This window comes from Pelodiscus sinensis, chromosome 1 (assembly GCF_049634645.1).
Source record: "Pelodiscus sinensis isolate JC-2024 chromosome 1, ASM4963464v1, whole genome shotgun sequence".
NCBI lineage: Eukaryota > Metazoa > Chordata > Testudines > Trionychidae > Pelodiscus > Pelodiscus sinensis.
Genome location: NC_134711.1, coordinates 56225251 through 56247184, shown reverse-complemented (window position 1 = coordinate 56247184; position 21934 = coordinate 56225251). Strand labels below are relative to the sequence as shown.

Sequence of the window (21934 nt, the reverse complement as noted above, 5' to 3'; positions counted from 1 at the left end):
GTGAGTGAAATAAGGGGATTTACAAAAGGAGGGGGTTTTGTTTTCTTTTGCTAAAATTAGCTGTTGATTCACATTGGTTGTTACAGTTATGAGTCCAATTCTGCAGACCTTATGCTTGTGAATTGTACAATTGGCTTCATTAGAATTAATAACTTGTATAAGATCTGTGGGATTTTCCCCTATATTATGAGCTGCAACATTGGCTCTTGCACAAGGGATGGAGTTGACTGGTACATGGCTCTAGAGTCCCTCAAAAGAGCAATGGAATCCTTTTGTCTTTAACAAATTGTGTTCACATTAGTGCTGTTGAGAAATGCTGGGTTTGTTAAATCAGATTAAGAAAAATCCAGTTTGAAAATTCTTGTGTACACAAGATACAATTCATTGTAGCTAGACTTGGAAGGATTAGATTTTTACCTTATAAATGCCAGTAAACATCAGTTTCACCACACACACATATAAACCACTCTCCATAAAAATATAAAAAAACTCCATAAAAATAATTGAAATTTACAGATAGGCAAAATCAGAAAAATGACACCTAAGAATGTATTAGCATTTGATTTAAGGATATGTGCACTGTGTATTTGACTATTTGTATTTTAATGGTTATAAAGCTGTAACTTTTTTACTCTGATGTCTGTCATCATTAAGAAACTGTTGTCTAACATGGCATGATTCTCCCGTAATTTCCCCCAACTGTGAACATTTAATTGGATTAAAATCAAATAATGCTTAAAAATAAACCAATATTATTTGTCAAAACTATAAAAAATAATTCTGCTAAGCCTAATTATAACACTCTAAATCCCCATTTATTGCAAACTCTGGGGTCCTCTTTCAAAGTGAACTGACTACAGTGAGAATTAAATTAGTTCAGTCCATTGTTCATGTGCACACAAAGCTTCTGTCCCACACTGCTTTCTGGATGACTCTTGCTGAGCTGTCTGTTTGCCTCTGTGCCTTCATCTGCACTGATATCAAGTTGATTGCATGTCCCCCCCTCCCGGCTCCAGTCCTATTTATGTTAAAGTTGTATGTGTCTATGCACAGCATATTGGAAGTTACTTTTGTAAATGGGTACAGGAACCCATTGTCCATTAAAAGGACAATCATTTTCTAAAGGGCTAAATAGCAATGTGTGGTTGAATTAACATCTGTTTTAAACGACATGCAAAAGGCATTTACTCTTTTAAAAACTGTATTGGGGTCGGGATTTGCCCTTTTGATGCTAGGCAGGCCTACATCAGCATTGCTACAAGATTACTCCAGCCTTACCACGTCTTAGAAAGCCGCTTGGAGCTGTGGTGAGCTGAGACTCCACATCTGTTTGCCATCTGGAGAGAAACATTAGTTGGTGTGGCAAGCTATTGTGACTAGCCACCAGAATAGAGATCTTTTTGTGGACACTGCTAAGCAGATGTCCACAAGGAGTCACTACTAGGGATGCTGACCAGTGCAGAATAAAGAGAAAACAGGTCAGGAGAATGTACAAAAGATATTAATAAAGAATGAAATCCTAGCCCTTCAAAGTCAGCTGCAAAATTCCCATTGACTTCAATAGGGCTGAGATATCACCCTTAAGTTTGGGCCTTCTTGGGGGGGGGGAGGGAATGTTTATTCTTATCAGCTACATCTACACTGGAAGGTTTTTGCACAAAAACAGCCATTTTATACAAAAAACTGCGGCGTGTCCACACCTCAAATGTGCTTTTGCACAAGTAAATCAGCAGTAAAATGGCAGAACAGAAGGCTTTTGCCGGTGTAGGTAAACCTCCTTCTACGAGGCATAACTCCCTTCTGCGCTACAGCTTTTGTGCAAAAAGGCAAGTGTAGATGCTCCAGAGGAAAAAGTGTAGACGCTCCTATGGGAAAAAGCATTGGTGCTCTGATGGCCATTCTGTAAATGGCCATCAGAGTTTTCTTGCGCACGAGAGTCCATGCAGTGTGGACACTCTCTTGCACAAAAGCACATCACTTTTGCAATGCGCTTTGAGGTGTGGACATGCTATTGTGCAAGAAGGTTTTGTGCAAAAACTCTTGCGCAAAAGGCTTCTTGTGCAAGAGGCCAGCAATGTAGAAATAGCCATCATCGCAACTTGGCTTTTAACTCAGGTTCACAATTCCAGGTTTCCTTACATGCTTTTTATCTTGAGTTTCAAATCCAAGTTAAAAGCCAAGTTGCTTTGTCATCTCTGCTATTTTAACCCAAGTTAAGAGGATCTTTTTTTCCAGTTTTTGTATACCCTGTATTATTTTAAAAATAGAGGGCTCTTATATTGCTCCCAATCTGGGCATAGTGCTGAAGGCAATGTGTAGCTCACAGAGTTACCCATATTGCAATGCAAATACCTGTAACATAGTTACCGAAGAAGTAATCTTTGGCTGCTTGAATCTTGGATTCAGGAGGGCTGTGTGTAGTGGTGAGTGCTGAGAGCCATTGAACCATACTGTAAATCTTATTGATCCGAGAAAACACTTCAAGCCAGGAGATGTGGCAGCACCTGTGGGCTGGGATGGAACTAACAATTATAAATGAAATTATTTTAGTTTGGCTTTTGAAGAGCATCATAAAATTAAAAGAGAACAAGATTTGTCACTGCAGCATCTGCTCCAGAGTGGCCAATAATTAAGCACACACACTTGAGTAGATAATAATCTGTATATGCATGAGTCTGTGTCTGTCTTTTATACTATCAATGTAACCAGAAGGAGGATTGGTAGGACAATACAAGGGACCCTGTACCAGTGCTACTTGTGCTAAAACTGTATCTATCTATGTATGGCACAGTGGAAGTTACTGTTGTAACTGGTACAGTCACCCATTTGAGAAACATTAAATGGACAATCATTTTGTAAAGGGCTAAATAGCAATGTGTAGCTGAATTAACTTCTGTTTTAAACCACATGCAAAAGGCATTTACTCATTTCAAAGCAGTCCCTATTTAATTCCTAGACATAACACTCAACTGCCACATACTTTAGAATCGTGGTGTCCAACCTGTTATAGCGAACTAGCCACACTCAACCGGTCAAATAGCCACATGTGGCTAGTGACTAGCGTATTAGACACCACAGCTTTAGAACAAATGGCTGTCTGAGGCTATGTCTACACTGCAGAGTTTTTGTGCAAAAACTTGCGAAGCGTCCACACCTCAAACACATTTTTGCACAAGAAAATTTACAGTGAATTGACAGAACAGAGGGATTTTTGCAGTATAGGTATTCCTTCTTCTACGAGGAATAATTCCTTTTTATGCAAGGGCTCTTGTGCAAAAAGGTGTGTGTGGATGGGCAGCAGAGGTTTTTTTGCACAAAAACAGCCTATCGAAACAAGCACAGATGCCCTGGTGGCCATTCTGTTAATGGCAATCAGAGCTTTCTTGCGAGAGAGCGTCCATGCAGCATGGACGCTCTCTTGCACAAAAGTGCATCGCTTTTCCGATGCACTTTTGCAGTGTGGAAGCGCTCTTGCACAAGACGTTTTTGTGGAAGATCTCTTCTGCAAAAAGCTTCTTGTGCAAGAAGCCTGCAGTGTAGACATAACCTCAGTGTATTAGGAGTCAGCAATGTATTAGGAAAGAGATTGCACATTGAAGTTAACAAGGACACTGTATCACTGATTAATAGAGATCCTGGCTGAGGTAGATGAGTAAACATTTAGGAGACATATCATATATCCACAGCATGCATGTATATTATGCTAGGCTCTAGCCAATGATATCAATGTCTTCTTTTCCTGAACACTAACATCTATAATTTATTTAAACAAATATCTTTTGGGAAAGCATAGACTGAAAATGAATCAGAAAAGATTTTGATTAAATATATACATAAATATAATTGTTTGAAATATTTAACATGGAAAAAGTGTTATGTATACATATTACAAAAATAAAAAGAATAAACTTTTCAATAACTACATTACTACTTATTATATATTTTTGCAAATTTTTTAAGCAAAGTTGGTGTCTATTTCCTGCTGTTTCTCTCTGTGTCTGAAACACTCAGAATTTATTATCATCCACAGAGATTAAATACAATGTTAATTTTTGTGCCACAAGTTGAAATGTCCAAAGATCGTGCTAATTAAAGGTCCCGATTCAGAATTTAAAAATGTAAGTCCCATTTAAGTCATTGGGATTTAATCACATAATTAAATTTAAACATGTGCTTAAGTGATATCCTGAATAGGGACAGAGTGAAACACATTCATAAGTGCTTTTCTGAATCAAGGCATAAGGACTTAATAACAGAAGCTTGTTCTATCAGATCACATGTGGCCATTTGTAAAGATCAAACAAAACCAGAAAATAAATAAATCATATTAGTATTCATATTAATGAAACAAGTAAATACTATAACGTAGCTGTTTGGAGCCCATTCTGCAAAGCCTTGCTCACATATGGTGACATTCATCTCTGTGTAGAAGGCCTTGCAAACTGGGTTCATGCTGGTCCTCTGCACAAGAGTAACTCTCACCCAAATAGACTCAAGATCATCTCATCTGAAGAAGTAGATTATGCCCACGAAAACTCATGATACTATGTATATATTTTTGTTAGTCTCTAAGGTGCAACAGGACTACTTATTTTTTTAAAAAAGTTGTTTTTAAAGTTACAGACTAACACAGCTACTACCCCTTGAAGACTTTTTCATCCAGATAAATGGTTCACTGAGGGATTACCAAACTGCTTTGCAGATCCAGGTTCCTAGTGATTCCAGTAGAATTATTCTGTGATCAACATTTTCTATATTAATATAGGCTTTTTCCCCAATTACAGGCTCTGATATTTCTCATTGTTGGCATAATTTTTATGATCGGAAGTATGAGTCTAATTGCACTGGACTGGATTTACAACTCTTCAAGTTCCAAACATCACTAACCTGTTCAGCAGTGAAAGTATGTCTCAGAGAAGAAATGCTTGGATACCATGCTCCAAAAGACGCTTGACACGTAGATGGGAGTGTTATTCCTAGCTAATAATTGCAAGATTCCAAAGACTGTGACTAGTAATGCCACTAGAATCTTATGGAATACTAAATAATCCTTCTTACAAGGGATAGTTATTTATGCATTAAAAACCTGTGTAGAACATTTCTAGACAGGTTGTGTGTTGTGATTTTTTTCCCCCAAAAGCACAATAAGGGTAACTGTGCGCATAGGTTTCAAAATAGATTTTTCCTCATTATTTTGATAACTACGGCTCCTAGAACATTGCAAAACAATGCAGTGTCCAAAAATTAGCTAGTGCCTTTTTATAACTGAAATACATGGACATAGCTGAAAGCAGGGCAAAATGTGAGAGAATGGGCAGGCGCTATCTAAGTGGTCTGAAATCTAAGTAGCCATCTTTCGAGTCAGGAAGAGGACAGTGTTGACCAACCGTGTTGAATGTTAAGTTTGTTGTTACCTGTACTATTGGTCACTAGGTATGTTAGAGCTGTTAAACTTTCATTAAAATAAAGCAAGAAAACATGCCAATATTGGCCCCAGTCTTACAATCAGATGTGAGTGAATGGACTCATGCACAGATGTGACTGCCCTATGAGACAGGGTTCACCTGCCTGGATTCAGTTGCAGGATTGGAGCCTGTATTTCAATAAGACTTCTACATAATTATTGTTCTGTTATCACACATACCTGTTCTGGGAGCAGCTGGTGGTTCTGGTGTGGGGGTTTGGGTTTTTTTTTTTTTTTAATCTTGTAAACATGTGTGACCTTAGGTCACTGAACAAGTTGTATTCTGTCTATAAGCTTGTCTTCCATTTTAACTCAGAGATTTAAGGAGACCACAAGGCATGTGAAAGCACACCACCCAGTATTGTTTGATACATTTTTATTTGATGTGTTCAGTGCAGGAAACTGTGATTTACTATCTATCTATCTATCTATCTATCTATCTATATTTATGTATATATTCTTTTTTCTCTAGCTATCAGAATGTTAATGTATAGTACATTATTTTTGATTTTTTTATATGTGTAGTTTGTTTTTATAGCCACAAACTTTATACTATTTTGAAGAAAACAGATTGGGTTGTTGGGTCTGTAAAAAGTTTGTTTTTATGTATTAGTGTTTGACAAATACCTGTGACAAGCCCAACCTGTTACCTGTGTAACAAGACATTTTGATGTTTACAACAATGTCATCTTATAAAATACTGCAAGAGTACAGGACCCTCTTTTCCTAAGAATTGTCAATATATTGTATACAATTCTGTATTTTTGCCCTAGATTACAAAACTAGGTAGTTTCTACCGTTAATACAATTTAGCTTGCATATGTATGTATTAGCATTAAGCCAACATGTACAGTTAAGCTATATAATTCAATACACAGGGAAATATATTAGTTCAAGAGCAACTTTATTCTAGGCAGTTGTATTACATGGGTGGTTAGTTAGCACTCACTATCCTAAGGGCTCTGGCAATTTAGTTTATGACATTTGGGGTTATTTCTTATCTAATTTAGACCATGCACTCTCTCCATTTTTACTAGTGCAAATCAAAAGTCAGTGGAATCAGATTAGATCTACACAAAGTGTCACTGTGTCCTGGTCTACACTAGGACCTTAGTCTGAAATTAGCCCCCCAAGGTCAATTTTCTAAGCAATGCGTCCACACTACCAAGTCTGTTATTCTGGAATAAAGGTCCTTGGAGTTTGAACTCTGTCGTCCTGCTTTTCATGAGGGATAATGCTATTCTCAAATTTGTAAGTCCAAAATAACATCAGCGTGGACACTCCGGTGCCACTAATTTGAACTAATTGGCCTCTAGGAGAACTCCCACAGCTCCCCAGAGTGCTTTCTGGGGCTCTGAGTCTGAGGCAGGCTCCATTAATGTAGATGCGCTAACTCAGACTACAATCAATTCTTCCCCATGGTGAGGCCATGGAACTTCGAATTTGTAAAATCAGGTGCCCAGAAATTGAACTTAGTACATTCGAAATAATTGCCTATTTAGACATGGCATAAGTGGAGACTCAGGTCCGCTAAGTTCAATGGGGTTACCAAAGTTAGGGTTCAATTCAGCCAGTTGTTTAAATTTGAAAAATAAAAACTATGGAGTATTAGGCCATGTATTAAAGCCATGCAGAGTTATGGTTTGTCTGACTAACCTATTAAATTTGATATAGAATTGACTGTGTTTTTACACACTCAATTGAGTTATATCTTTCAGTATCCTGTTTTATTCTTATATAAAAGTACTGTAACCTTAATATCCTGGAGCACATTTCTATGTATGGATTCACTATTAAGAAAAGACTGCAATATTATTTCGGTTAGGGTCTTTAAAGGGATTAATACGAGCAAGGCAATGCATTACACTGATATAGAACATATCTTTAACATCAGTGTCTGATGCTGTAAACCTTTCACACGCACAAAATTCCCATTGACACCAGATGTATGTATGCAGGGTTCAATTACAATTGTATTTTTGTTTTAGAGAGACTGCTAATCTAGGATTTGGACATGCATTCAGCTAAGTAATAATTATTTAATCTAACTCTAATTGTAGTAAAGATATGACCAGAAAAAACTAATGGGAAACAGTTTTTAGTGCATTACAGTATTTGCTTTCGCGTGAAAAATAAGTGGTTAACTTGATCCTGCCATATCTGTGTTCAGAAACAATTTTCAACTGTGTTATAAAAATGTCAACATTAAATATATGGCATATTTCCCATTTTAGACAGAGTTAATTGCCACACATATTGTGGGATAGGCATAGTGTTATATACTAATTTATTTAGCACGTCTTGGGGACGGCTGAAGCTGAATTTTCTTGTTCATTTTGTAATATTTAGGCCTTGGGAGGTTTTTTATTACAAAAATGTATACTGATGCATAATAAATTATCTTTTCAAAACGACTGCTGGTATTTTTTAAGTTGGTATGATCTGGTTTGTTTTTTGTAAATTGAAGCAAGGAGCAAAGATAGAAGCAGCATTGTCTAGTGGGTAGAGCAGCACACAGGGAGTTGGGAAACTTGGGTTCTGTTCCTAATTCTTATGCTGTGCTGCCAAATGACCTTAGGCAAGTCATCTAACTTCTCTATTTATTAGTTTCCTCTACATGAAAAAATTAGGATAATACTTAGCAATTGTTGGTAAGTGCTATGAGATCTTTGGACGAAAGTCACATGCTATGCTTTCCAAAAAAGACTTGTGATTTTGACTAATAATTTTCAGTACTCAATTGGGACTCCTTAAAGGGTCTTGATTTGGAGGAGCTCAACGCTTTCAAAAAAAGTATGCTTCTTTCAGCTGTCTCATTCTGGGCACCCCCACATCACTAATCATTTTTGATAAATATGTTTAACCTAATCTTTATGCCTCTAATAGTATACAAAAATACTTATGACTTTATTGGTTTTTAGGGTGTGCGTGCAAGGTTGATCATTTATTTATTTGCTCTGCTTAGTTAACCGAATGGATTGTGTGGTGAAATACCCAACACAGTAGAATAAGCACACCGCCTGTCATCATTTGGCTCCTTGTGGAATGTATGGATACTGAAACTAAATTATTTTTCCTTGAACTACCAGCTCTAAGCTGTTGTCCAATTATATATATATATATATATATATATATATATATATAAACAAAAAGAGAGAGAGTCTGTCTGTGTGTAAGAGAGAGAGAGTCTGTCTGTGTGTCTGTCTGAGAATCTGTTTGTTCAAAAGCTCCTCCTAAATGGTAAAAGCTAGGACCACTAAATTTGCAGCTTCCTCTTTTCCTAACTTAAAGCAAGGTTGGGGTTTGGTTATGCCAGGACAACTAGAAGCTCTGGGAAAAGGACTGTTTTCCATAACATGCAAAGGAAGGGGCTGCTGTACAAAGGGACACAATATGACAGTGGCCACGGGAGGCAGTGAGCCCGTGGGGGAAGCTATCCTGCAGAGGGTCCACTGGGGGCAGCCATACCACCAAGGGAATGGCCAGCAGGGCTGGGGCTCTGCCATCTTGCCTGCCAGAACACTGATAAGTAACCTCTCTGCCCCAAATCCTTTCCCTACCTCCAGGTCCTTCGCCACAGCACTGGGGGGGGGGGGGCGGAGGAGAGAAAAAAAGACCTTTGGCAGCTGGGTGGGCGGGGGGAAGAGAAAATACCCCTGGGAGGCCTGGGGAGAGAAAAAAGTCCTCTTATGATCAGAGGGGGGACTGGGAGATGAGAAAATGCTACTGGTGGCCACTGGGAGAGAAAACACCTGGCGAAAGTAAATAAGGAAAATGTACTTCCATAACACAAGAATTAGGGGTCACTAGATGACATTAATAGGTAGCAGATTTAAAACAAAATGAAGTATTTCTTCACTCCGCTCCTTGCCAGAGGCTGTTGTGAAGACTAGGACTTTAACAGGTTAAAAAAGAGGTCCATCAATGGCTATTAGCCAGGATGGGTAGGAGTAGTGTCCCTGGCCTCTGTTTGTCAGAAGCTGGGAATGGGTGACAGGGGAGGGATGACTGGATAATTACCTGTTCTGTTCATTCCCTCTTGGGCACCTGGCATTGTCCATTGTCAGAGAACAGAATACTGAGCTAGATGGACCTTTGGTCTGACCCAATATGGACGTTCTCATGGTCTTATGTTCCAAACTTTGCTGGATAAATTGGGGGTTTCTCTAGCAGAGGGCAAGACAGAGGGTATCCTCCTGTAAGCTGGCCTACCTGGGCATTCAGCTAGACACATTAATGGATATATATTGACAAGGGCCACCAACTAGGGAAGGAGGGCAAAGGGTGCAATTGCAGCCAGGGCCCTGAGTCCTTTAAATCACCATTGAAGCTCCAGGCAGCACTGAGGGCTGGGTGGGGGTGGCTAGCCCCTAGATCTGCTTCTTCCATCTGATACCCTCCAGGGATCCCAGAGCCAAACTGCCACACATATTGTTCAGGGCTAAAAGAAGTGTGTTGTTATCCCTGATCTTGACTAGCTACTATTAGTGATCATAACTTTGCTTGTCAGGTAATAACACCTGGATGGGCATTTTGCACCCAGCTTTCAGTCACCACCACAGAAATAGCTAGGCCTCACTGTTTTCTAAGTTACTAAAGAGAAGAAAGAGGAGTTGACAGCATAGGAACAATCCAAGCCATTTCAGTGGAGTTTCCTTGTGGAGAGAGGAATGGACACTTGAGGCTGATATGAAGATCCATTCATTTGCTTTGGGATAAATGTGCGTTGAGGTATTTTACCAAGACAGGCGGTATACTCAAGAAGTGGCTCTCCACCTCAGACAGACAGGCCAGACAGATGGTGGTCTGGATCTGAAGGCACAAGTGGCCAGCAGGTTATTCCAGTTCCTAGGCATAGGGGTGCTACTTCCACCCTAGCTGCCAGCTCCTCCTATTGCCAGGAGCCACAGACAGTTAGACCTGTGGAGGTCATGCCTGCAGGTGAGAGAAGATGCAGCAGAACCCCTTAGCTGAACCTACACCTAGGAGCCAAAGTAACATGTCGCCACTTCCCAGTAGCCACCTGAGGCAAATGCCACCTGCAGTCTGCACCCCTCACCCTCGCATACATCCCAACCCATAGCCTCAACCCAGAGCCCCATCCCTGTCCACACCCCAAATCCCTCATCTCTGCCCCCACCCCAGCCAGAGCCTTCACCCCCTCCTCACCCCAGTTCTCTGTCCAAGTCCAGTGAGTGAAGAGGGTAGGAGAGTGAGCAACAGAGGCATGGGGGATGGAGTGAGCAGAATGTGGCCTTGAAGAAAGGGTAGGAGTGGGATGGGGTTTCCAGGGGGTCCAGAACGGGAAAAGAGAGTTAATTTTAAAATTTGGCAACAGTAGAACTGGTACTGGATGTGATTAAGTGTCACCTTAAGGGAGAAAGTATTTGAGAAAGTGTAAATGAGTAGACTGTATGCTCAGAGCCAAGAAGTTCTTGGGAAAAGATCCGAGAACTTTTCTCAGGAACAAGTTATTTGGTCTGACATACTGCAAATCAGGGTATGGCAGGGAGCCATGATGCCCATGTGGGTCAAAAAGTCTAGGAGCCATGTAAACAGTGAGGTAGCCAAATTCATGTGTAGGCCAGATCTACACTCATTTAGGTCACTCATGCGTTTGAAAAATCCAAATCCCTGAGGAACACAGTTAAGCTGATGTAATCCCCAGGGTAAATGGAAGAATTCTTCTATCTGTCCACGTAGCTATCATCTCTCATGGAGATGTATTAACTACAATGGAGAAAAGTACTGAAAATTGTGAATAAGGCCAAATATCAGTTTCAAAATTGAAATTATGTGTGTGGGATATGGAGAGAATTGACCCCAAAGGGAATCTTCCCTGATGAATCAAAGATTCAGACAATACTGAACATGCATACTTATGATGAAGAAGAATCCAACAGCCTGTAGACAAGGTGACTTACATCAGCAAGTGTCTCTCTAACTATACAGTTTGCACAACCCACCTAAGACATCTCACGCACAAGATCACCGACTGGGTGTGAATACCAAGGCATGAAAGAGTTCAGCAATTTAAAGCGTGTTCTGACATCTGCTTAATTTCTCATTAACTTTTTTATACTCATTCACAGACGTCAAAATCTACAGATGCCCCCAAAATAGGGCTAGTAGCAATATTACATAGCATCATAGAACTGACTCATTATCAATCTCATATACACCTTGGGTTATAAAAGTCACACAGATGTACATACAGACAAACTAGATCTGGTGTACGGATGTACAAGATTACACAACTTTATGTTTGTAACTTCAAACGAGAAAACTGATCACTGACTGCCATGTATAAAACATGGCTTGGAGAGGCACAACACAGGATAAAGTGAATACTTTTGAAAATATGTAAGTATGATGTGGCCCTGGATGCCACTTATTAATGGAAGACACATACTCAATAGCATATGCTCCAGCTGACAATACATAGCCTGATGATATGGAACAATTAGCAAATATTCCTGTGAACCTGATAAAAGTTTTACAGGGGTAGCCATGTTAGTCTGTATCTACAAAAATAATGAGGAATCCTGTGGCATCTTAAATACTAAGGCTATGTCTACAATGGCAGGTTCTTGTGCAAGAATTCTTGCGCAAGAACACATCCACACTGCCATGTGCTTTTGCGCAAGAGCATCCATGGCAGTGTAGATGCTCTCTTGCACAAGAAAGCTCTGATGGTCATTTTAACCATAGGACTTCCTTGTGCAAGAAACCCCTGCCCCAGCCGCACTGCCCTCTTGCGCAAGCCCTCTTGCACGAGAGAGCTTACACTTGTTAGAAAAGAGCATAGCTCTTCCGCAAGAAGCCCTGACCACGCTTTACCAGGGAGAAACCTGGGAGGAGGAAGCTGGAAGGGGAAAGTAAGGAGAAGAAAGGGAAGGGGAAGCTCAGGGCTCAGGGTTAGGGGTCTCGCCGGACCAACTTGATTTTCATGCGAACCTGCTCCTGGGTTCGCATGTGGCCTTTGGTGGCCAGGCAGGCAGCTATCCTGCTATAGACGACCGCGTTCTTCCGTCTAGTGCAGAGATCATGGACTTTGAGGGCATCCCCCCCAAACTGTGGCCAGAGTCTACCCCTTTAAGGGCTCTGTAGGGGGTGGGAGGAGGAGGGAGAGAAGTGTTCTTGGTTGAGGCTGGAGTAGCCACCAGGGCACTCTGGGAAGGCTGGAGGCCCCCTATTTTGAAATAAGTGTCTACACAGCACTTTTTTCGAAATAGCTATTTCGAATTTGGTGTTATTCCTCGTAGAATGAGGTTTACCAAATTCGAAATAAGCGCTCCGCTATTTCAAATTTATTTCGAAATAGCGGTTTGGCTGTGTAGATACTAGGAAAGTTATTTCGAAATAAGGGCTGTTATTTCAAAATAACTTTGCTGTATAGACATACCCTTTGATCTTACTCAAAAAAGAGTGTCAGTCTTGATAGCTGACATTCACCTACATTCTCTATCTGGGATAATGAGTTGCATTTGCAGGGACATAGATTTCATCCAATCAACTTTTCAATTTCTATGTAAGGACAAGTTGTGGCTTTGCCAAAAGCCCTATATATGGGGTAATGCATCATGATAATCCAAGAACACTTTGGGAAGCAGACTCCAATTCTCCCCTGCTCCAGTGTGTAAAGTGTGCTAGCCCTATACTACAGCAGCACACATACTCTAATATGCCAACACAGCTCTTCAGCCCCATTCATGGGGATGGGGAGGAGGGAAAAGAGAGGTAAAGCTGAACCCATATCCTGCCTAACTGTGAGAGTCAAATAGACCCTACAGGGCAAGTTCTCAGTGCCCCTACCTTTGTCCTCTGCGTAGAGGCACAAGATGAGCCAAAATTTGCTTCTCCTGGTTTAATAATTTGGAGTAATCATTAGAGCATGTTTCCTGTATGATCAAAACTAGCTTATTGTAAGTTTGGCTGCCAAGTTTAAGAATCTCCAGTACAGTTGTTGACCTGATGATGTTGAATAGGCCATTGTAATGAGCTGTCTGTGAATTTGTCCTCTAAATGTTTCACAAAATGTACTTGAGAAGGAATGGACCCTGTTCAGTTCCTGATGGCTAGAACACAGCCCAGAGGAGGGGGGAAGGGTTCAAAGGAGAAATATATATGATTGTACTTGAATTCACATTACTTAGAGTTTCCTGTGTAATCAGATCAGCAGTAATTCCTTGGAATAGTCAAACAAAATGGATAGGTATTTAGACCCCTAATCTTTTCGTTCTCAAACTAGGGAGCATACAAGACTCAACAAGATGTCAAATTACACCTTTTTCCCTGGAGGAGGAAAAGGAAGGGAGATCTTCCCTAGTCAGGCTGAAGGAAAGAGTAAGCAGATTGACACAGAGGCTGAATTAGCATATCTCCTAGGCTTAAAAGAAAAACGGAGATCTCAGTCTTTCTAGATGATACATATTGTCCTCTTTTTAATGAGAAAAGTGATCCCCCGCAATATCTTCTCAGTATGTGGCCCCATAGCCAGATGCCACTTGTTTCTTTTTAAGAGACCAGCTGTACATATATATCATATCTGCTGGAGAATGAAGACAATTGTGTAACACATGAGTCTTAAAAAAATGTGCGGAATTGTGACTACTCTACCCTTCCCATTTTGGGGGTAACCTAGCTGAAGTCCAGCTAGATGAGGAAGATGGCTGGATGGGGAGGAGGTCTCACTATGGAAGAAGTCGATACGCACCATTTAGACAATCATATCTAGTACTACAGGGCTACTCAACACATGGCCCGTGGGATGCATGTGGCCCACAGACATTTGTTTGTGGCCCACGGTGTGGTTTAGTTTTATATGGGGCTCAACACGTGGCCCGTGGCTGGGATCCTTTGAACCTGGCCTCCACTGGGAACATGCTCCACAACGGTGAGGCATTTCCCAGATGGGGTAAGCTCTGAAAGACATAAGCAGATGGGCTGGCTAGAACAGATAGGTACAGAGTGTTGGCGTTTCTAGCCCCCAGGGAGGAGGTGCCAAGCACACTGGGGCAGTGTGGGAAATGCTTTGTGTTCATGCCCATCAGCATGAAATATGCAAATATATGCAAATAGCCTATGTATTTGTAGGTATATGTAACCACACTTAAGTTGCAGCCCTCGGCATGTGCTGTATCATTGTGGCCCCCGGGACTTCCAAAATTGGGTAGCTCTGTAGTACTGTATGGGATGTTAATACACACAGATATACATGGCTAGCAAAGACAGCAGTGAGTGCCAGGATGGAGGCATTCCAGCAACCAGCAGCTTTGATCAGATCCGATGTGTAGGATGTTCCATTATACAACCAGGAACAGAGAGTTTTGGTACTATGATGTAACTCTTTTAAATAAAGCATGGAAAAGGGGGCCTTCAAAGATGGCACAAACTGTAATTTTCCCAAAGTGAAAGACAGAAGGAAAAGTGAGATTTTAATTAAGATTCTAAGTTGTTCTTCCTCATTCTCCCTTCCTAACTCACAGTGTCGCTTGTGACTCTATAAAGTTGGCAGAAGACCCACAATTAACTGAGCTAAGTTGAATGTCTGTGATGAAGAAAGAGGAAGCACCCATTTGTCACCAGCAGCATTCAGATTTTCTACTGTTGAATTGTTTCCTGTGCTTTGATTGAGATGCAGAAAAATAATCTGTCCTGAGAACTGTATAGATGGGTGACCGTAGTTACAGAGCTATGGTAGCCTCTAGTGGCCCAAAGGTTGAAGTTCTGTACTACATTGTTTTAAACTGGTGCTGTGATGAATAGCAAGAAAGAGAGTAGAACAATCATATTCATATCTATTAAAATCCTGACTTTGACTTCACAGACAAAATGTAGCTCCTTGAATTGCTAAGGAGTACAGCTCAAGACTCAGAAATAAAGCCAATCATTTTAACTACACTGCAGGTATCCAGTATTCCAAAATGAAAAAGAGTCTTTCCATAGAATCTTCTGTCGATTGGAAAGGAAGTTCAAATGACCAAACACACCATTAAGGCCTGATTTGAACTAGGACATAAAGACTGTCAGGTCACAGAACCATTATTTGTCTCTCATCAATGATGAGTGAGGTTGAATAGAGTACATTTTAGCAGCGGTAAAGGAACAAATGGAAGCCTAGAAAAATGACTGTCATCCCAGACAGCACTTAAGTGGCCTACAAAATTTTAAACTGAACTTTTAACTGAACTTCCATTGCTGTATTTTTATTCAGGCAAATTGGTTTAAATTTAACTTTGCACAGTAAAAAGATTTGGGCCCTGCTCTTTCAAACACTTATGCACATGCTTAATTTCATAATTTACTTGTGTGCATAAGCTTCAGCATATATGGCTACAGGATCAGGACCTATAGGATTTCTTTAAGGCTTATTGTTTATTTTTATACAGTACTGATAATATCTTTGTACTAATTCTGCAGTAAAAGCTTTCAAAGCCAAATCAGATGAAACAACACCCCCCTCTACTGGAAGGCTCTGGTACTCTGGAAATATCCATAAAATATTAGCACAAGATGGTTGAGGTAATACCTTTTATTTTACTAGTGCACAAGCTTTCAAGCTTACATGGAGCTCTTCTTCAGGTCTAGGAAACTAATTCAAAAGACAGTTCCACACTACAAATTTACATCGGCACAGTAGCACCACTGTAGCACATCTGGTGAGGATGCTCTAAACATATGGAAGAGTTCGCCTGTTGGTTTATTACTCCACTTCTCACAAGAGAGAAGCTTTCCTGACAGTACAGTGCTATCTACACAGGGCTTTAAGGATGGTATAACTACGTTGCTCAAGGGGGTGGATTTTCCACATCCCCGAGAAATATAGTTATACCGAAGTAAGTGTAAAGTATACACCTGGCCTAAATTTCCCAGAGCTGAAGAAGGGGTTGGCGTAGCTTAAAAGCTTGTCTCTCTCACTAACAGAAGTTGGTCCTACAAAAGATATCACCTCACATGCTGTGATATTATTGGCTACTCATGTGAACAGGGTTTTTCCAAGAGAGGTATCCCAGAAAAACTCCGTCGTGTCCAGGGAACGCATCTGCTCTTCCAACATTTTTTGTGGAAGAGCAGATATGTTCTTTCTGAATTCCTGTCTTCCTCGTGACACAAGGAAGAAGGGCTCTTTCAAAAGAGGAGGTTTTTCCGAAATTTGGCCCTGTGTAGACAGCCCAAATTTTGGAAAAGCCTCTTCTGACAAAATTATTGGGCTATGTCTAGACTGCAAGCCTCTTTAGAAAGAGCCTCTTTCGAAAGAGAGTGTCTAGACTGCACGCGGAATTTCGAAAAAGCAAGCCGCTTTTTCAAAAGAAAGCACCCAGTGAGTCTGGATGCTCTCTTTCTAAAAAGCCTGTTTGCTTTCAAGAACGCCTTCTTTTGAAAGAGCACTTTCGAAAGAAGGCGTTCTTCCTCGTGGAATTAGGTTTACCACCGTCGAAAGAAAAGCCGCATTCTTTCGATTTAATTTCGAAAGAACGCGGCTGCAGTCTAGACGCAGGTGAAGTTTTTTCGAAAAAAGGCTACTTTTTTCGAAAAAACGCCTGAGTCTGGACACAGCCTTGGAAAAAGGTACACAAATTGCGGAGTGCAATTTGCGTACCTTTTTCCGATAAAAAGCAGCAGTGTAGACCTAGTCTCAGAGACCTATAAATCAGCAGATTCCTCCATTTCGGCTAAAAGGCTGCACCAAGCCTGTTTATTAAAAAGGTAACTGTATATACTGCTGGATTTTTATTTTGCAATTGGTGTATGTAATTTGATTCCTTTAATAATTTTACTGTCAATTTCTTTCTTTCTTTCTTTCTTTCTTTCTTTCTTTCTTTCTTTCTTTCTTTCTTTAAGAAACCTTTACATTTCAGAGTCTAACGGTATGTCTACACTAGCCCCCTAGTTCGAACTAGGGAGGCTAATGTAGGCATTCGAAGTTGCAAATGAAGCCCAGGATTTAAATATCCCGGGCTTCATTTGCATCTTCCCGGGCTCCGCCATTTTTAAATGTCCCTTAGTCCGAACTCCGTGCCTCCGAGAGAGGCAGGGCAGGTGTGTAGAGGGAGGTGTTAGGAGAGGAGATGAGGAGGGGTAGCTCACATGATCAGAGTGGGGCTACTGGAGGAGTGGGCACAGGGGGGAGAGAAGGGCTGGGGGGGTGTGATGGACCAGGCCGTGTCTGGGCACAGCTTAGGGCGTCCGCTCAGGGCGAATTGCTCAAATCCGGGGCTCTTTACAGTCCCCCTGACTGGCGACCTCTCCAAACAGGCCACAAACCAGTCTCACAGAGCGCTTCAGCTGCCTGCCTGAAGCCTCCCGAGCAAAACCCCTCTGACACCCCAGCAATATCCGTGCCCCAGATGGCCCCGGGCCTATACACGGGTGGGGGGTCCTAGCACCCAATCCCACCTACCCCGAACAAGTTCTGTCCGGTTCCAAGAAACTAGCCACAGATCCCTGGACAATTTACCCTCTGGATCTTACCCACAAATCACGCTGGGCCAATCCTTTAGAATCTATATCTAAAGGTTTATTATTACAAGAAAGAAAAGCCTGAGAGTAAGGTTATTAAAGTACAGTACGTTACATGCACCGAATCTCCCAGTCCTCGATGCAGGCTCTAGCAGAGATGTTGCAGCTGCTGGTTAAAAGTCCTTATTGCACATCCTACGATCAGGATGGGTTCACAGGTCTTCCGGGCTCTTCAATCCCTGCAGTGCTGCCTCTGGGATGAAGTGCTGAGCTGAGAACAAAATGGCATCGACCACATGGCCTCTTTATACTCCTTCCTGGCCTCTTCTTGTATGCAGCAAGTCACCTGGTCAGAGGCCAATCTCTATGTTTCCTGCTGGCTGCCCTCAGGTGACAAATCCCATTCTTAGGCTATGGACACACCCAATTGAGAGCCATTGTTCCACAGGGCTTTGCTACTCAGCCTGTCCATAGCCATGCTTAACCACATTCACAGAAATATTCAGCTTCCACACAGATTACAGATTCCTACCTACACACACAGACATTATATACTCACATAAATAGTGTACATAAGATCAACAAACAATAATCTCCCATTCAATACCCCACAAGCTCCCTTTCATACAGATTTCTGGGGCCAACACCCCCACCTAGGGGTGCAGCAGCGATCTGGCTGCTTCCCTCCAATTCGGTAATGTGACAGGGGGCATGTCTCAGGAAGGCTGAGGACAGTGAGAAAGGCAGGAGTCAGGAGAGCAGAGGAGGGTGAGGAGTTGGGGGATAGCAGGCACGCGGGGAGCTGATGGAGCAAGGGGAGATTTGGCAGCAGAAGGAAAAGGTAGAGGTTTATAAGATATTTATTAATAACAGTGGCACATCCAAACAAGCCACATGAATTCAGTACTGGTGCACAACACAAAATTCATTCTGCTCATGGGAGGAAACTCTTAGAGGGAACACTTCCCCCAGTCTCTCTACCTCTGAGTTAATGTCACACACATTGAGTTAATGCAACTGCAGGATAGTTGCATAAGGGGGGTTTGGTGGGGGGCAAACTAATTCCTATTGGTAGGAGGATGGTGGGAAAAGTCCTTAGAGGGGGGCCACATGACATCTTTTACTTGTGTCCATCTTGCCCCGAGAGTGTTACCTCTAGAGGTGTGGCCAATGGGGGTCAGGGGCGTGGTTAACAGGGGTCAGGGGCATGGCTAATGGGGGTCAAAGTACATTTAAAAAAAATTCTTCAGGTGCACACCCTAATGAAATGTGCTGTACACAGCTATGTTGGAGTGTCTAAGGAGATTGCTTGTATGACTTCTGGCTAGCCAGTGTGGTGAACAAAAGTGCTCTTTGTGACTGATTTTGAGTGCCTTATAGTGAAGGACCTCCAGTCATGGGTGATTAGTAGCCCTGTCTCTAAGCAATTTGCCCTGATCTGACCCTCTCAACAGCGCCCCCAGAAACTCCATATATTACATCTGCCTTGTGTCTTTAGTATCCTGCTGTAACACTGCATACATACCTAAAATGTTAAGATTTTAACTATTTTTGCTAGGGTTGTAGTTTGTTTGTTTGTTTTTAATGGATGAATGATAAAGCTCTTATAATTCTCAGCCCCCACGTTTAGTCAGTGTTAATGTTTATTACAGAGAACTATCCACAACGACTCCAAACTCGCTCTCTCTTAAGTTGTAATAGCTAATTTAGTCCCCATCATTTTATATGCATTATGGGACTGTGTTTCCCAATGTGCATTACTTTGAATTTATCAACATTAAAATTCATCTGCCAATTTGTTGCCCAGTCACCTAATTTTACAGTGTCCTTTTCAGGGAAGTCATGAAAAGTTCCCTGCTTGGAACTGCTCCAAATCCTTCTCTAGTTACCAGAACTTTCACTACACTGAAATGCTGCCAATGAAAAATCACCATAATAGGCAGACTACTGGACAATTCCCCAAGTCTTGCGAGGAATGACCTCAAGTGGGAGGCTCTGTTCCCACATTTGTTTCTCCTGACCTTGACCCACCCCCACCCTCCGACCCCTGCCCTCTGAAGGGCTTCTTCACAATCAGAGGAAGGGGTGGGAGAACATATGATGCAGCAAAGCCAAGACTCCTCACTTCCATGCCCTGCTTGGCACCATTCCAAATGTGGAAGTAAATCAGATGGTCTGGCTGAGCTTTGCAAATATTTCATATAACCCTCCCATCCTGAAGTATCCCAGAGTGTTCTTCAAAGGGAGCATAGAGGAAGGGATCCCTCACTTACCACTGAAATGCAGCCACCTCTTGAATGAAACAATGCAGTCCTTCTGAACATTATCTTCCTAGAAGAGTGTAGGCTTGAGAATTTCATCTCCCTGGGAACATAGAAAGGGATCGTATTCCTAAAACAGCATAAGATTCCCAAAAATAGTGTGGCTGGACTAATCTCTTTTGAACAATTCTCACACACACACACACACACACACACACACACACACACACAAATTCTCTCTGCTGTTTATCAGTTTAATGTACTAACATAATACATGCATTTTAAAGGTTATTGTATCTCATTCCTTGCAGCTATAGACCTGATTACTGGGTATAAACTATAGCACTCATAATGCTTAAATGGGCATTTACAGAATGGGGGTGGAGGGAGTCTGCAATCAGCATCATGCAGCACTCAGAGTATGGCAGTCACAGGCGGCCAAAGAAGAAACCAGCAGGCACTCACAACATCAACTCTGTGGTATTTGGCTTTAAACTGTATTGCATCCTGCTTTAATTATAGGAAATGATGTTAAGATTAATAAATTCAGTGCAAGCTGATTTTTATTGGCAACCACTAAATAATAGACAAATAGTTCTCCCCAAATGCTTGGAAAGAGACTAGCCCACTTTGCAGAATGGAGTATTCTCAGAGCAGTCTACAGCAGAGTTGTTGAAAGCCAGGTACCGGTAAATCATTTATTCTAAAGCATGGGCACTTTCCTTTAATTCAGGAGGCAAGAAGGGTCTAAGGACTAAGCCCATCTTTCCATTCCTAATCTTTTCCTGGGCTGCTTCATCTGGCCTGTGAAGTTGCCAGGACAGTTTCTATCATTGCACACACATGTGAGTGAGTAATCCCATTTTAAAGATTTGTTGGCAGTCCAGTGCTCAAACTATTATGTTAAAGCCATTAGATCTCCTTACACACAAAGGGTCTAAACAGCTGAAAATACCAAGTTACATATTAGTGATGGCTTGTGTCTGCCAAGAAACTAACAGAACCAATGTAAAAAAAAAAAAGTTCTGATCTTCAGCATGTTCTCATTGTTAACCGATCAATGTCACATCACTGCAAAAGTTATAGGTAGATTTCTAGTCTTCTGTTACATGCTCCAAATACCACACATGCCTTTTATAAATCATACAGATTACACCAAGCAAAATACTTCATGTAAAATTAAGATTTCTTTGGCAGTAAAGCTGTGTTACCTTATAAAGATCTTTTGATAGGGAACAATTTGTTTTGGAACTAATCCTTGAAGAAATAACATACAGACCCAGGCTGCTTGGTTGCCTGCACATGGCTCTCATTGACTTGAGAGAGAGCTGTGCATGTGCATTGGAAGACAGAGTTGGTACAAACAATGTATCAAAGAGAAAAACTACTATAAAACTTACATTCTCCAACTACATAGTTATAAACTTCTAAGGCAATTTGAATTGTAATGCATGATACACTGTCTAAAAAAAGTTAAAAGATTGGCTAGCATTTCTGCAAGCTTTAAGAAGTAAGGGAGTCTTTGCAAAGAAGGAATACATCAGGAGAAAGCATAAAAATTTGCTACTGGAACAGGATAACAAGGAATGGATTCTTATTTGTTTGTTTTAGAGTCTCCTCCATTACTCAAAGTATTTAAATCAATACTTGATGTCTTTCTACAAATTATGCTCTAACCAATCACAAGTTGTCAGGCATGATGCTGGATGAAATTCTACAGCTTGCATTATGCAAGAGGTCAGACTAA

The 21934-nt window shown here is 41.2% G+C and overlaps 1 protein-coding gene and 1 long non-coding RNA gene across 7 annotated transcripts in view; one reads left to right on the top strand and one right to left on the bottom strand.

Moving 5' to 3' along the window:
- SLC38A4 (solute carrier family 38 member 4) overlaps positions 1–7878 on the top strand; it is a 67467-nt gene extending 59589 nt beyond the window's left edge. For all 4 annotated transcript variants that reach the window (XM_006126473.4, XM_075930566.1, XM_075930559.1 and 1 more), the window contains exon 17: positions 4785–7878. In XM_006126473.4, coding sequence (XP_006126535.2) covers positions 4785–4886 — 102 coding nt within the window. In that variant the 3' untranslated portion in view covers positions 4887–7878. The remainder of the gene's footprint in view (positions 1–4784) is intronic.
- An 8221-nt stretch (positions 7879–16099) lies between these two features.
- The window catches only part of LOC112546339 (uncharacterized), a 76382-nt gene continuing 70547 nt past the window's right edge, over positions 16100–21934 (bottom strand). For all 3 annotated transcript variants that reach the window (XR_012904345.1, XR_012904341.1, XR_012904343.1), the window contains 2 exons: positions 20200–20290; positions 16100–18197 (listed from right to left, as the gene is read on the bottom strand). This is a non-coding gene — a long non-coding RNA (uncharacterized LOC112546339). The remainder of the gene's footprint in view (positions 18198–20199; positions 20291–21934) is intronic.